This window comes from Cricetulus griseus, chromosome 2 (genome assembly GCF_003668045.3).
Source record: "Cricetulus griseus strain 17A/GY chromosome 2, alternate assembly CriGri-PICRH-1.0, whole genome shotgun sequence".
NCBI classification, from domain to species: Eukaryota; Metazoa; Chordata; class Mammalia; order Rodentia; family Cricetidae; genus Cricetulus; species Cricetulus griseus.
This window is the reverse complement of record NC_048595.1, coordinates 298280070-298295437: the sequence shown is the minus strand read 5'-3', so window position 1 is coordinate 298295437 and position 15368 is coordinate 298280070. Positions and strand designations below refer to the sequence as shown.

The following is a 15368-nucleotide window of genomic DNA, read 5'->3' as shown; positions in this document are numbered from 1 at the left end:
AAGTATTCTTTGTAAGACTATTATTAGAGATCAGTGCATTATTTAGGCATTAGGTTATCATTATTACTGAGGAGCAACATACACTTGTCAGAATCAACTTTTCTAAAGCTAACACATCCCATAAAGACACTTTTTATTTTTAAAAAATTGTAATTTTGTAGATGTCAATTATCTCATAAACTGTTTTAAAATAGTCTACTGAAATGAAGTGATTTCTGGCATATTTTGTTTATAAATTCAAGTATGAATCACAACATCTGACTGCTTATGAGAATTAAGGAAATAACATAACTGTGTCCTACATTGAGCCAAATTTATTTCATTTTTATCTTCAGCTATTTATATCTCAGTTCCTTATTTCACAGCTAAGAGACTCTACAGGATGAATAAAGAATATAGAAGAAATTCTTGGGTTGCACTGGACTGCCCTGTAAGTTCTACAAAATTCAAGCATAACCAGAAAGACCACTTGATAGTACTCATGGCGACTTCTATCTCCATACAGAAAACATATTGTATTTTTAGACTACCAGTGCATGAGAATAAAGATTGGCAGATGCTTCTTCTTCAAATATTGTGGATAGTTTATTACTAAATAGATGTCCTGCAATATGTTTACACTAGGCACAAAGATGGATTAAAATGCATTTATTCACTATGGCAGTTCCTAACAGCCTGTTGGATTAGAAGCAGAATCGAGAATACATATTTCACAAATGTTTATATGTGGGACAGAAACAAGTTTAATTTCCCTTTTCTATGTGGTCAGTTTAATGTGCCTTATGAAAGGAATGGGGTAAAATTCTTGTCATAACAACATACAGAACATGGCTGCCCTCTTCGTGCATGTCTTTCGCAGAGGTTGCCTTTGTTATTATCTACACATCTAATTTAATATAACCCATATTTGATCTTTGAAACATTTCCTAATCGAGAAAGATGAAAACAATCCACCATGTTAATGATTATTTTCTCCTCAATGATTTATGCCAACATTTTGTTTCTCTGAAATCTAAAGAGTGCATGTTTCCTTAAGCATGAACACCAACTTAATTTAAAAGACACTCACTTCTTAGTTGTCTCTCTCATCAGATTGTCATAGTGCATAAAATGCTGGGAGACATAGGCTGCCGTGGAGAGGAGGATGTGCAGGTTCTTCAGGGGTGCCCCTGAAGGAATGTCCCTGCCTCTCTCTTGCAGTCTTTCCAGGACAGCTGTTGCCACTTTACAGCAGGCCTCCACGAGGTTCCCTCTAATTTCCTGAAGAGAATCATCTCTGCATGCCAGAGCCAGTGGAAGCATTGTGTCAAGCTTTTCCATGATGTCAGAACAAAACTAGGGAGAAATAAATGTAGCGGTGAGTTATTTGAATCCTGACAGCAGCACATAATTTATGTACAGTGGAGCAAATTCCTAAATAATGAATTTGGCATCAAACATAAATATAATGATGCAGCTTTATAACAATCAATTTCTCAGTTGTAGAAAGTTAAATGTTTCATGTCAAATAAGGAAATACCAAAATGATGTCTTTCTATATATAACATTCAAGCCTTATGCTCACCAGACATTACGAAAAACTCATGAGCTAGCGTTATATGATAGTACCTTTATGTGTAGTCAACAGAACTTAAAATAACCTGTATCCTTGATATTAACTTCACATTACTTGTTGAACTTGCTTGCCCCAATTTGCTTCTAATAAATTTCCAGATATAAACATATTTTACCAAATAATACAAAGAATATCAGCTTGGCTTAAGTAACCCACAGGCAGAAGAAACAATTTCATGTAATCTCTTCTTAGGGTAAGGAGCCATGATCTTTCAGAAGTGTTGTGTCTGTTCTCACTATTTATATGTATATGGTCTCTTTAGCAGTAGAGAGGCTGAAGGCACAGCCTGCCTCCGCTATCTGACTAATCAAGACAGCTCTCTAGTGAGGGCTCCCAAGACTCAGGGTGGCAAAGGGAGAATGAAGTAGGGACTCTGAAAGACACCCATCACTGGCTGCTGACCACAGTAAATGCAGACTGTCTATGATTGACTTCACATTTCCTCGGCAGGTTGTGTTGACTTTCAAGACAGATAGGATATTCATTTAGGTGAAAAGATTTTATATGTTCACAGCAACACAAAATGGTATCCACATTAACCTCTTAAACTTCTCATGTCATTCCAGCTTTGTCAATACTCCCCAACTTATTGAGACCCCCTTTCAAGTTGCTTCAGAATAAACTGGCAAATATTAGCAAAGAGACATGCATCCTAAGGTAGTTCTGGGCTATAGACACCAGAGAAGAAAATTAATATGTTCAGGTACCAGGTCCTTTCCAAGGCACTCCACTGTCTGATCTATAGGATGCTTTTACAATCCTTATATTTGCAAAAGAAAGAATAAATAAAAGTAATGAACGCCACACCTTCCAAAGCAGTCTGAAGCAATGTCATCTGATACTTGCCTTGGCAACTTGCTTTGGTTGTTCCTCCTCGGCAAATATGTGACCTTCTAGACAAGCTTTTGGGACATTGACAAGGTTCATAATGTAGCTCGAAGCTGAGGTTCTTTCTGTTTGCTCCTGTTGGAGAACTTTAGTGGAAAAACCTTCAATGGCTGCTGATATGCAGTGCGCCATGGAAAGAGTAATATCTTTAAATGCATTTCTCCAGCCAAACTCTAGTAAAGTAGCCTGAAATATAGATATAGATATAGATATAGATATATATGAAATCATATTCATATTAGTTTTAACTTAGGAGCAAATATTTTGATATAAAATTTTTACTTTCATTCAACATATTGAATACAGTATCTTTTGATATAGTCTAAAAGCCATTCTTACAACCTGAAGAGTATTACCTTGTGAATGAAGCAATATGCACAAATATGAGCATTCTTTACACACAGCAATATACTGACATTTAACTTTAGTTCCTCAGTTGATTTGATCAAAAACCCTTTTCAAAATTTAATCTTTTAAGTATAGTTCAATAAAACCATCTTTAACGAGAGCTGAACGCTACAGTTACAACCTATCACATAAAACAGCCTTTAAATTCAATACATTTAATAAAATCTAAATTAGATTTTTATAGTCTTTTTACAGTTTATTGTTAACAAGAATTGCAACATAAGTTAGCATTTAATATTCAATCTTTGACTTCTCTTTTAATCTCAGTATTCCAGACAAGTTAAAAAAAGAAAACAGCAATAAAATGAATTTCTCAGAGAAGAAAAACATTTCACCTTTCTGGTTTTAACTTGCTTAGAATTTTATTTAGTCCCCCCATCCACAAAGGCTAGGCACTTTGTTTTGTTACAAGAAATGAGGAAGTAAAGTGGTCTGCATTGCATTGTGTGTGGGAGAAGCATCACTGACATCATAATCATTCTTTTTTCTTTAGCGGCTTCACGGTGTGTTTTTACTTTATAGTCTACAATCATATGCAGCTCCTTTAGATAGCTTTTCTTTCTTTTACTTTATTTTACATTTTAAGGTTTTTATCTTAATATGTTGTGATCATATTCTTGCCTCCCTCTATCTTCCCAGATCTTCCACCTCTTACCAACCCAATTCCATGTGTTTTCTCTCTCTTAAAATGAAACAAAACTTGAATGTTATAATTTTGATGTCCCAATTTGCTTTCATTACTATTGTAAAACACCATGACCAAATGCAGTTTAGGGAGGGGCGGGTTTGTTTGGCTTCCACATACCAATCACAGGTAATTATTGAGGGAAATATGAACAAGAACCGGGAGACAAAAATAAGCAGAGAGCATGAATGAGTGATACTCACTGAATCACTCTCTGTGGCTGGCTCAGCTTCCTTTTGTATACAACCTATGACCAGGGGTGGCACTACCCAAATGGCAAGCCTTCTCCCATACCAATCCCCTATCAAGAAAATGCCTCACAGACTCACTTACAGCTTCATCTGATGGGAGCAATCCTTCAGTTAAGTTCCCTCATTGCAGAATGCCTTTGCTTGTGGCAAATTGACAAAAAACTAATTGGCACACTTGGTTTAATTATTTTTAAATCTTAGTCTTGGTCTCATATGGAAACATATCTGTGAATATAGACATCCTTTAAATTCCATAATGTTCTCTAAAGTACTAAAGCCATGAAGTAGTAAGCAGACTAAATCTATGCTTAGAAATCAAGCTCTGTTTTAGCAGACCTTGTTTGTAGTAACATGTCACCTATTCCAAATATAGAAGCCTATGGGCTTAGAGCTAGATAAATGAGTCAGCAGTTGAGAGAGCTTGCTGCTCTTGCCGAGCACTTTTCAGTTCCCAGCACCCACATCAGGTGGCTCACGACCTCCATTCACTCTAGTCCCAGGGATCCAGTGCCTGCTTTCTGGCCTTAGATCCGGGTATCTCTTTTAGTTTAGGGTATGGATGGGAGAGGTATGGTTAGGTTGGGATATAGGTAGACTAATATATCTTCTTGTTATTTACCTTAGTAATTATTAGCTATAGACAACTTACATTGTTATAGATTATCTTATGATATAACTTATGTATGATCAACTTGTATTCCTTTCTTGGATAATTTGTATATTACATTTTGTCATATTGTATAAGGTCTTCTTTCTATTTATGATGTTTTGTGCACAAATATCCTCATCATATTCTATGTACATATGCTTTTACATATGTTTTAAGATATTCTGAATATTAACACAATTTCGGACATTTTTATCGTGTTGCACTATACAGTTCTACCTCTGATTAAGACACTTCAATTCTACCTCTGTTTTAGAGATTCACATATATGTGTGTATATAGTTATATTGTTGTAATCTTGGTCCTTGCTAAATTATTTTGGGAAGCTTAAGCTATTGTACAATTAAGTTCCTGAGAATTACAGATATTTTCACCCACAGTCTTATATCTATGAGATTAGTCAGACATAGATTTTGATCTTCAAACACTTCATAAACCTGCAGAATATGGCATTTACATGTTTTAATATTAGTACTCTGTTGACATGAGACACAATTGCTCCTGACAGCACCAAACTATTCCCATGAAAATGTTAGACACCAATGTCACTCCTTCTGGAGTCCATTCTCTCCTCAGCTAATGGCCCCTTAGGCAAAGAACTGCCCCCACCTCCACCACTGACTTTGGACATGCTGTCCTACTGTGCTTGCAGGAGATAATTTAGAAGAATGCTAAACCTTGCCAAGTCAGCTTTTCTACCTCCTTGCTTCTGTGTGTTGGTCAGTTTGATACTCTAGGCCTTAGCCAAAGCTGGTTGCTCCTAATATGCTGTGAGACTTTGAGTGACTGTCCAGGTAGTCTGCTATTTCTGTCTTCACTGCACCTTTGGAAGTTGCTTGCACTTCCTGCCTACCCTAGTATTGTTATCTTAGCTTCTCTGGTCTTTGATGAGGTTGAAGATCAGACTGTCACGATTATTGTTCTCTCTCTGGATAGAAATATTAGGTACAAGACTTAAACTTTCCAGCTTAGTACAGATCTATAGTAATCTCTGTTATGCCTTTACCCAAAGATATGTAGTTCTTGCTATTTGCTCTTGTTGTTTTTATAGTTCTTGAGAGTGTATGTTCTTACTTTCCCTTCTCCTAGCGCATACTTGATATTTGCTATCTTTGTATATAGTTTTGTGTCAAGTATAAATCTTCTCTTTAGACTAAAAGGGGAATTGTAGTGAGAGATCTAACTACACATCTGTGGTGCTGACGACGCCAATTTGGCGTGGTTACAGGTGTTTACAAGAGGTAGGGGATTTAGCCTGGGTGGGACAGTCTCAAGCTCCTCTTGCTGCTGGCCGAGTCATGGGAAACAGCTGGAAGGATCTATGGAGCTGGAACCTGTGGCAGCCTCTTGTGTAAGTGTAGTCTCTCTGAATAAACCTCATTTAACCTGTACTGAGTTTAGTGAATTTCGATTCCCATGAGACACATACATAGTAAATCTAATAAAAATAGTTTTGAAAGTAAATCTGGTGCCCTAAATCCCTGATTGATTTTTTATTTATTTTTTTACTTTTCATGATGTCAGAGTCTTTATCTGGATATCTGAGTTGAACTGGATGGTTTCTATGCCCCTTTCATTCTAAGACTGCAGCAACCTGGACTTGTGAGATGCCTCATGGAGTGAGCCATGGGCAAATGTACTTGCTATGCCAACTCAAGGACCATTTTGAGCCCTAATCCCATGGTAGAAGGAAACAGCAGATTCGTGGACTTTGTCCTCTGACCTTCACTGGTGTATCCTGGCACATATGCATTTTCATTTGCCTGGGAAGGCACACACACACACACACACACACACACACACAATAATGAATCATAGAAAACCTGTGAATTAGTAAGATTAACATCATTAGCCTAAGTTGTTGTGTGTTTATCCATTACAACATCATTTTAACACATTTTGTACAACTATAGAAAATAATAAAGATGGTTTATATACAGCTCATGAGCCTACAATCTGTATTCAAACTAACAGCTCCTCTTCTACAACAATTAAAATGGAACTCAAATTTTCTGTCTAAAGTTTATTTGATCCTTTTACAACATAGAGCTGAACTCCACCTCTTAATTATATTTGAGTACAATTAACCAATAACTTTATTCCCTTACTCATAATGAAGGTCAGAGGATAACTTTCAGGAATCTGTTCTTTCCTTTCACCTGGGATGTCAGCTTCAAACACAGGTCATAAGAAGTGGAAAAATTAAAAACTGGCATAACAGTAATTCTTTGGGACACATTAATGATAAAAGTGTTAAAGGAAATTACCTCTATAAAATGAAAAGCAATAAACAAAAGTCTTGGTTTGTTTGCTAGTTTATTTCTCTATTGGAGCACAAACATTCATTAAAATCTTCCATTCATTCAAGGAAGATATTGGGTAAAATTGTGACTGTTTGATGTGGCTGGAGTCACTTTCCCTTTCCCAGTCTATGCTTTTTTCTCTATCTGCATAGGGGCAATCTTTTCCTGTGATAATTGACATGTGACTATAATATGCTGGTAATATGAATCCCCCACCCCCAAGGATGAGAAACAAAGACATAAATCGCTACCCATACAAAGAAAACTGCAAACCTCCATGCACTGACACCATCTCCTAAAAGTCTGTTTTCATGAAAAATTGCTTATTTCTTCTCTTCCCATCTGATATTTGGCATCACATGCATTCCAGTTAAAATAAAGAACATTTGTTAATTAATCCAAGAAAATGAAAAGAACTGAGTGGCTTTTTTTTCAGTGCTCAACAGTTAGGAATTATCGAATCCTATCTTCTGTTACATAATGTTAGATTCTCGCTGAGTTTGATTTTCTTGTTGTTGTTGAAGCACTATGTATACTTTGAGTATTCCTGACCATATCACTTGCAATGTTATAAACTATACAGACTTTGGTTTTTTAAAATATTTACATATTGTATTACTCAGTATTAATTGAGAAAGCAGAAACCATGCAAGGAATTTCAAGAGGAATAGTTTAATGTAGGGAATTGATCACTGTTATGACTGGGTAATTGCCCCAGCCAGCAGAGCTGCAACGTGAACCTGAACCTCAAAGGACCTGGAATGAATAGGAACAAGAGACACAAGGACCACAGCTAGACAGGGTTTCTGATCAAGCTGCAAATTTTCTTTTTCTCAGAGACATTATATAGCAGGTGAAGCGGGAAAACTTGGGGCGGGGATTCCTCAGGGAGAGGTTATAGCCTGGTACGTGAGTCTTATCAGGGAAAGAGGTCTTTGCTTGGTACCTTGAAGGTAGATAGGATAACAGGGTGGGCAAGTGGAGAAATGTAAATAAAACAGGTTGTTAGCGGGGTGAAGATGTTGTAGGAGAAAGAATTGTAAAGTAATCTGACCTTGTTGGCTAACAGTTATCTTCCAAGAGCCTCTTTGTTTCTGTTGGGTATTTTGTTGCAGTGATGTAAAATTAACTAACAGTAACATAGGTGACATGATGTAAAAGTAACTAACAGTAACATTGGTGACATGATGTAACAGTAAATTAACAATAACATAGGTGACTGAATACTGGCGAAGCAAAGCACAAACTATAAAGCACAACACAGCAGAAAATCACAATCAAGCTTAGGGCTGGTTTACCAAAGGAAAGGAAAACTACTGTGCTTGAGAGACTGAGCCACCAACAGAGGCTAAGTCAAGTCTAGCTGCCAAGTGGACAATAATCACATACAGAATGTGGTGTGGCATCGGAAATTCTACCTTTTCTCTGCAACTTGTGCACTCCAACATCTCACCAATACCTTTAATTACATAGACACTCCCACATTCCAGAAAGCAGGAGAGCTGGTAGATGTAACTCTCTCTACTACACAAGAGAGCAGAAGCTTGCAATGGATCCTGAACAAGTAAACAAAGAGATCCATTCAAACCTTCATGCCTTTCTTTTGCAAACCAGAATTTATCACTTTTCAATGGTTATCTATAGTTCACATTCTCAAAATACAGATCCTGAGCCAAGATGGAAACAAAAATTTCTTGACTTCTTTTTTTTTATACCATTCTCATGATTATGCAAGAGAACAATGTCCCAATTTTATTTTTCTTAGAAACATTTTTAATTTGTTAACTTAATTACTTGTACAAATTAATGGGTCTTTTTATGATATCTTCACATATTTATCATTTTGATCATATTAATTTTTATTCTCTTTAATATTTTCTTTTATCCATCTCCTCCAGCTATTCTTCCTTTACTCCAGTTCGGCTCCATTCTGCTTACAAGTCTTGTCGTGTCTAATCTAGATTCCACACTTTGATAGAAAACATCTATTTGTCTTTAGGAATCTTGCTTATTCACTTAATGTGATAGTCTTTAGCTCCATACAAATTGAGTAAACAAACAAAGACAACGTTAAACTGTCATGTCCCTTCTGCGTATTATCTTCATTTTCTTACATTTCAACAGCCTTGTAGCTGCAATGCATCTTGGGATTTTATTCTTTTTTAATTTATTTTACTTATTTTTATTACATATACAGTGTTCTGTCTGCATGCTTGCTTATACGCCAGAAGAGGGCACCAGATCTCATGATAGATGGTTGTGAGCCTCCATGTGGTTGCTGGGAATTGAACCCAGGTCCTCTAGAAGAGCAGTCAGTACTCTTAACCTCTGAGGCATCTCTACAGCCCGGGATTTTATTCTTTATGAACGAATAAATCTATTGATATCCATCCATTCTATTGACAGAAGCCTAGGATGATTCTACAACTTGACATAAAGAAAATGAGTATTGTGTGGTGACTTAGATTCCTCCTTATATATATCCAAGAGTGGCACAGGAAGGTCTGATGGTTAGTTTTAGCCTTTAAGTTTTTGGAGGCAATTCCACACTGATCTCCATTGTGGCTGACTTAATTTACATTCCCATCATCTGTGTATAAGGATTATTTCTCAATACTGTCATCAGCATCTGTTGTTTAATTACCTGATGATAACACTTCCAGATTTTTGCCTAAAATTTCTGAGGAAATTTCAGTCAAGATTATTTGGGAGTAAAGTGAAAACTCAGATATTTTGACTCATAATAGACTTACAATGTAATCATGCAATATGTGAATAAAACGTCTCACCTCTTTAACTGGTAATAATGGCTCTGGAGAAATATTGGTTTCATTTGCTGTACGTTTCTCTACCATGGCTTCCCTATTGGATTTTTCCAATATTCCTAAGCAAAGAGAATGAAACAAACACAAAAGCATTAATTTAAAAATAACCAACCAGGGTTGGAGAGATGGATAAGTCATTAAGAGCACTTACTGTTCTTCTAGAAGGCCCAGGTTCTGTTCCCAGAACTTCAGGAAGTTCAAAACTAACTATAACTGTTGTTCAGGAGTCTGATGCCCTCTTCTGTCCTTTGCAGGCATTGTATGCACATGATACACATACACATACTCTGGGACACATACAAACATATTAACAAATATATCTTTTTTCAAAAGAACCAACTATTCTAGGTGTGATTAACATGCTAACTACATAGAAAAGCACATACATAGTAGATACATACACATAAACATATACATATATGGATATATAGGGAATATAGGCAGTAAGATACAGGCTGATAGCAGTATTACAATTATGCGGGCATATATAAGATACAGACCCCTTTTAATATTCAACTTGATGAAATCTGCATGCTTATAATTATATTCATACTTAGCATACATGCATATATAATCTGCAGAATAAAGATCCTTTACCTATATTCATGTTGACAATAAAGGGTGACAAGTGAGTAGAAAATAAACATTAACTTCCTTGTTATTTTCAAAAGTTAAATTGTGTCTGTTCTGGCAATAAAGGTTAAAAACATTTCATGAGTCTGAAATTGGTGTGGGCTGCACAGAAGTCATAGTTCAGAGTACTACATTAAAAATGGTAGGGATACATAAAATACTAGCATTTTCTTGAAAGAAGGGCTGGGGAAACAGCTCAATTGATAAAGTGCTTGCTGCATGAAAATGGGAACCTCATTTTGATCCCCAGCACCCACATACAGCTAGGAGCCTGGGGCGTCTGACTATACCTCAGCACTGGAAGGCAAACATGGAGGATCCTAGGGGCTTTCTGGACAACTAGTGTAGCTCAATTGCAATGTTCCAGATTCAGTGACTGTCTGAAAAAATAATCTGGTGGCCCTGCAACATGGCTGAGCAAGTAAAGTCACCTCCCTGATGACCTAAGTTTGATCCCCATGACCTGAACCATAGAAAGAAAGAACTGAAAGTGGTCTCTGATCTCCACATGTGTGCTGTAGCATGCACACATCCATACACATACACAGAGACACACAAATGAATACAAATGCAAAATTTTAAAAAGTTGGAGAGAAATTGAGAAATACCCCCAATGTTGACTTGTAACCTCTACTTGCACATAAAAATATGCACATGTATCTTCACACATAAACATACACAAAACACACACACCATCATCAACATCATCACCAAAAAACAAAATGCACAGAAAAATAACAGTATATGAGGACAACAAGTATGCTCTTATCAATTATTAACAATGGTTCATTTGAAAACCAAAAACATTGGGACAGACATAATCACTAACTCTTAAAATGGAATTATTTTTGCAATGTTAAATTTTGTAATGAAGGAACTCTTTCTAGGGTGGGAGTGAAGACCTTCAAAATGCAGTAAATAAATACAAGAAGAAAAGTTTCCACTTTTCCATCAAGATTACATTAATCAGAGTTTGATTAAAAGAATAATTTAGCATTTACCTTTTTGGGCTTGGGGTTAGTATAGAAAGATAAATTACATACTATAATCCCATTTTTCCTTTTCATTTACTAGGCTTCAAGGGATTTTAAGAATTATTTTCTCTGTATTCTCTAAGCAAACCACATTGGTGGTTTTCTCAGTAGAGATTCTAACTAATAAATTTATATAATAGTTCGGTGCTGTTTTCCTCCTGAATGTGGATTTCAATGAATTTAATTGTGAATACTTTCTAAAGTATAGATTTACTAGAAAGAAGTATATTTTATTCTGATGATAAATTTACTTTCAACACCTATGTATTGTGAGCATACTTAAGGAATGCCTACTTAGGTAATAATACTACCACTTCTGTTTGGGTAAATGTCCCCAAAGTGACCTGCAAGGTAAAGCATTGGTCCCTAGCTTCTGGAGCTATTAAGAGGTAGTGAATCAGTTAACAGACAGGTAGTAGTGGATGAGAGTTAGGTCATGGAGGTCTGCCCTTGAATGACATATTGGATCTCTGCAAGATCACCAAGTACTCTTAACCACTGAGCCATCTCTCCAGACCCTAGCGCTCCTTATGTTTAGCATCTTAAAGTGATGTTGTGTATTTGTGCAACTAATAAACCAATACTAAAACATTACATGTGTTCACAGTTACCCTTAGGATTAACCCTTTGTGTTAAATAATTCTATGAACATTGCAAGTAAATGAGTTCATATTTCTACCACTAATGTATCTTATGGAATAGTTTCACTGTTCTACCCCTCACGCACACACACATAACCTATATGCCATTCCTTGCTCCTTTTCTATGCAATGTAGATATTGTCAATGTTTCTATAGTTTTGTCTTTCCCTACCACCATATAGTTGGAATCCTACAGTATATAATCTTTTCAGATTGCCTTAGCAATAGGCATCCTTGGTTAATCCATATAATTTCATGACTTGATAATCTTATTTTATTGATGAGTAATATTCCATTGTATTGATATACCACAGATTGTTTATCAACTCACCTACTGAAGAACATCTTAGTTGCTTCCAAATTCTGATAAGTATGAATAAAGCTGCTATAAACATTTTTAACACATTTGGATAAACACCTGGAAGTGCAATTACTACATTGTATGGTAAGATTATGTTTAATTAGACAGTGCCAAACTGACTATCGAAGAGGTTCTATCATTACACATTCCTAACAGCAATGAGCAGAGTTACTTTTGTGCTACATACTTGCCAGAAAGTGGTATTTTTAGATTTTTTGGACTTTTTCCATTCTAATAGGTGTACAGTAATATCTTGTTTAAATCTGCATTTCCATGGCGACATACTATTTTTTGCATCTTTTTATATGCTTAGTCACCATCTGTCATCTTTGGGGCAATGTCTGTTCAGATACTTTAAGTATTTTAAAATCAGGTTGCTTGTTGTCTTGTTGAATTTTAAAGAGTTTTTTGTATATTTGGATATGAATACATTATCATACATGTATCTTGCAGTTCTTATTTTTATTTGTGTCTTTTCATCTTCTTTGTGAATATGAGTGTTTATTTAACAATTCCACATAAGAAACTTACCTTCCAGATAGAGTAGTGCAAATGTAAGACACAGCCCAAGAAAAAATGCCATAGTTCAAGAAAATTTGCCATATCATGATAACATATGAAGTAGAGAATGCCTAAATGTTCATCAGTGAATACCTAATTAAATTTTGTATAACAATGAAAAACTCATCATCATGTACAGTAAACATAAATATGACTACCATATTGACTTCATCAAGTTGTATAGTTATAGGAGCACTATATCATGTATATGCCTGCATCATTTTAATACTGGCAACAACCAACATCTTACTGCATATGTTCCATATATATTTATATGTTTATACATCTACTGTGTGTGCAAATTTTCTACACAGTTAATTTTACCATGCTTGAACCTGCATACATTAATCACATCTAGAATGGTTAATCTTTCTTAAGAGTTATTCTTTTGGTGTGTGTGTGTGTGTGTGTGTGTGTGTGTGTGTGTGTGTGTGTGTGTGTGTTTTAAAGTGATGTATGTGCATCACACACATGCATGGCCTGCCAAGGCCAGAAGAGGGCATTGATTCCCCGGAACTGGAGTTACAAGCAGTTATGAGCTGCTCAAAGTGGGTGCTGGGAACTTAACTTAGGTCTTCCAGAAGAACAGCAAGATCTCTCTAGTACCATTCTTTAGAATTAATGGTTCTGAATTTGTTTCCTTCTCTTTGCTCAGGAAATGTTTGTGCACTTTCCTAATTATTAATAAACAGAATCATTGTATAGGATGACAATAATTTATTATTTTAATGTAGGAACATGTGTGGATGCAGTTGTTTCCAGAAAGTGAATATATATATATCTCCACCCTTTTGGTTTGTTCAAAAACTTTATGGTACTCATATAGTACTATTCAAAACTACTTTGTCTGAATACTTTACAGGAGCTCATAAAACTAGCTAATCTCAAGAGGTATTTACCCTTGAAGCTTAATCTTTACAAATCTATTTCTGACATTGTAGAGCTAGAGTGTAAGTCCTAGAGAAGAAGTTATCTACCATCTATTTAACATTTCACTCCCAAATACATTAAATTTATCCAACAATAAAAGTGTGCCCAGATGTAGAAACTTATCTTCAAGAGGAGTAACTTTCAAGTACTTATATTAATCTTTAAGATATAATGCCCCCCAAACTAAAAGACTTTTAAGAAGCTTAACTTTAAGTGCAAAAGTAAAATGGGACATTTTTAGGCAGGATTAATAACACTGGATACACACTAATAAAATATTTCGTGGATACAACCTTGAGGTACTTTTTGTATTTATTTATAATTCAACTGGTCAATCTCAAAACTCAGCAAAATAAAATTCTATGAACTCTTTGGACAACTGGGGAATTATTGTATATACTTGAAATACATTGAAAATTCTGTACACACTTTATTGTCAACTGTTGGCTCAGCATTTCCAAAGATGGTTATTTGCATGAAATCAACGGTGGCCTCTCTAAGCACATGCCTAGATTAAGAACCTCAGAAGAGCACAGAGGGTCACAGGAGTGCCAGCTGCTTACCAGCTTCCCCTACAGAGTTCTCTGTGGTTCATTTTACACTTCTGGCTACTTTGCACGCTGCCGCTTTGCTCTCTTTCACAGGGAGTGGAGGTTGGCAGTACTTCCCTGTGACATCCACTTTCACAACCAAATTGGTCTTCATAGGTTCCCATTGTGTGCACTTCAAAGCAACTTGCCTTGTTGGCAGCACTGAGTGGGAAGTGCAAGTCTTTCTTTTCTTCAGTGCTCTTTTCTGGCTCACAAGCAACCTCCCACCAAAAGCTGAATCTGTAGAAGAGACTACATCCAAGAGATAATACCATAACAAAGTATGAAGAGAAGCCCAGGTGGCCACCTTGCAAATTTCCAATGTGGAAGCCTTCGACCTCTCTGCCCAAGAAACAGCTAAAGTCCTAGAGTAATGAGCTTTAGAAACCCTAGGAGCCTCTTTACCTTAACTACATACGCCTCCCTAATACAATCCCTTAACCATCTAGCTAAGGAACTCTTAGAAGCCACTTGACCCCTCTTAAGACCCCCTAAGAGTACAAACAATCTTTCAGAAGATCTGAAATCTTTGATTCTTCTGAGACAAACCCTAAGTGTTCTTCTTACATCCAATTGAAGCAGCCATTGCGCTTTGTCATTGCTGGTGCTAAAGCGAAACGAGGGCCAAGAAGCCTCCTGGCTTAGATAAATCTCAGATGCCACCTTTGGAAAAATTGAGGAACTGCCTGAGAACTACTTTATTCTGAAGAAGCATCAAAAATGGCCCCCCAAAATCAAACCTAAAGCATGTGTGTAAAAATACCATCACATACAAAAAATACAGTATGGCATCAGTACTGTCAATCACTTTGATGATGAAGTCAGAAAACCATCAAATCTGACCAAAACCAAATAAGTAGAACTACTAAATTTTCCCTTCTCATATAAGATTTCTGTTGTTTCCACAAATTCTCTTGTTCACATTCTGATTACTAAGAGAATTGTCAATTTGGCTGAGTCTATAATACAATAGCAA

The 15368-nt window shown here is 36.1% G+C and overlaps 1 protein-coding gene across 5 annotated transcripts in view; it reads right to left on the bottom strand.

The window, feature by feature from the left end:
* Kiaa0825 (KIAA0825 ortholog) overlaps positions 1–15368 on the bottom strand; it is a 443548-nt gene that overhangs the window by 318021 nt on the left and 110159 nt on the right. For 4 of the 5 annotated variants that reach the window (XM_027401813.2, XM_027401815.2, XM_035440466.1 and 1 more), the window contains 3 exons: positions 9607–9701; positions 2462–2689; positions 1070–1335 (listed from right to left, as the gene is read on the bottom strand). In XM_027401813.2, coding sequence (XP_027257614.1) covers positions 1070–1335; positions 2462–2689; positions 9607–9701 — 589 coding nt within the window. Of the gene's footprint in view, positions 1–1069; positions 1336–2461; positions 2690–9606; positions 9702–14234; positions 14645–15368 lie in introns of those variants that run through there. The other variant, XM_027401820.2, reaches the window with a different exon arrangement.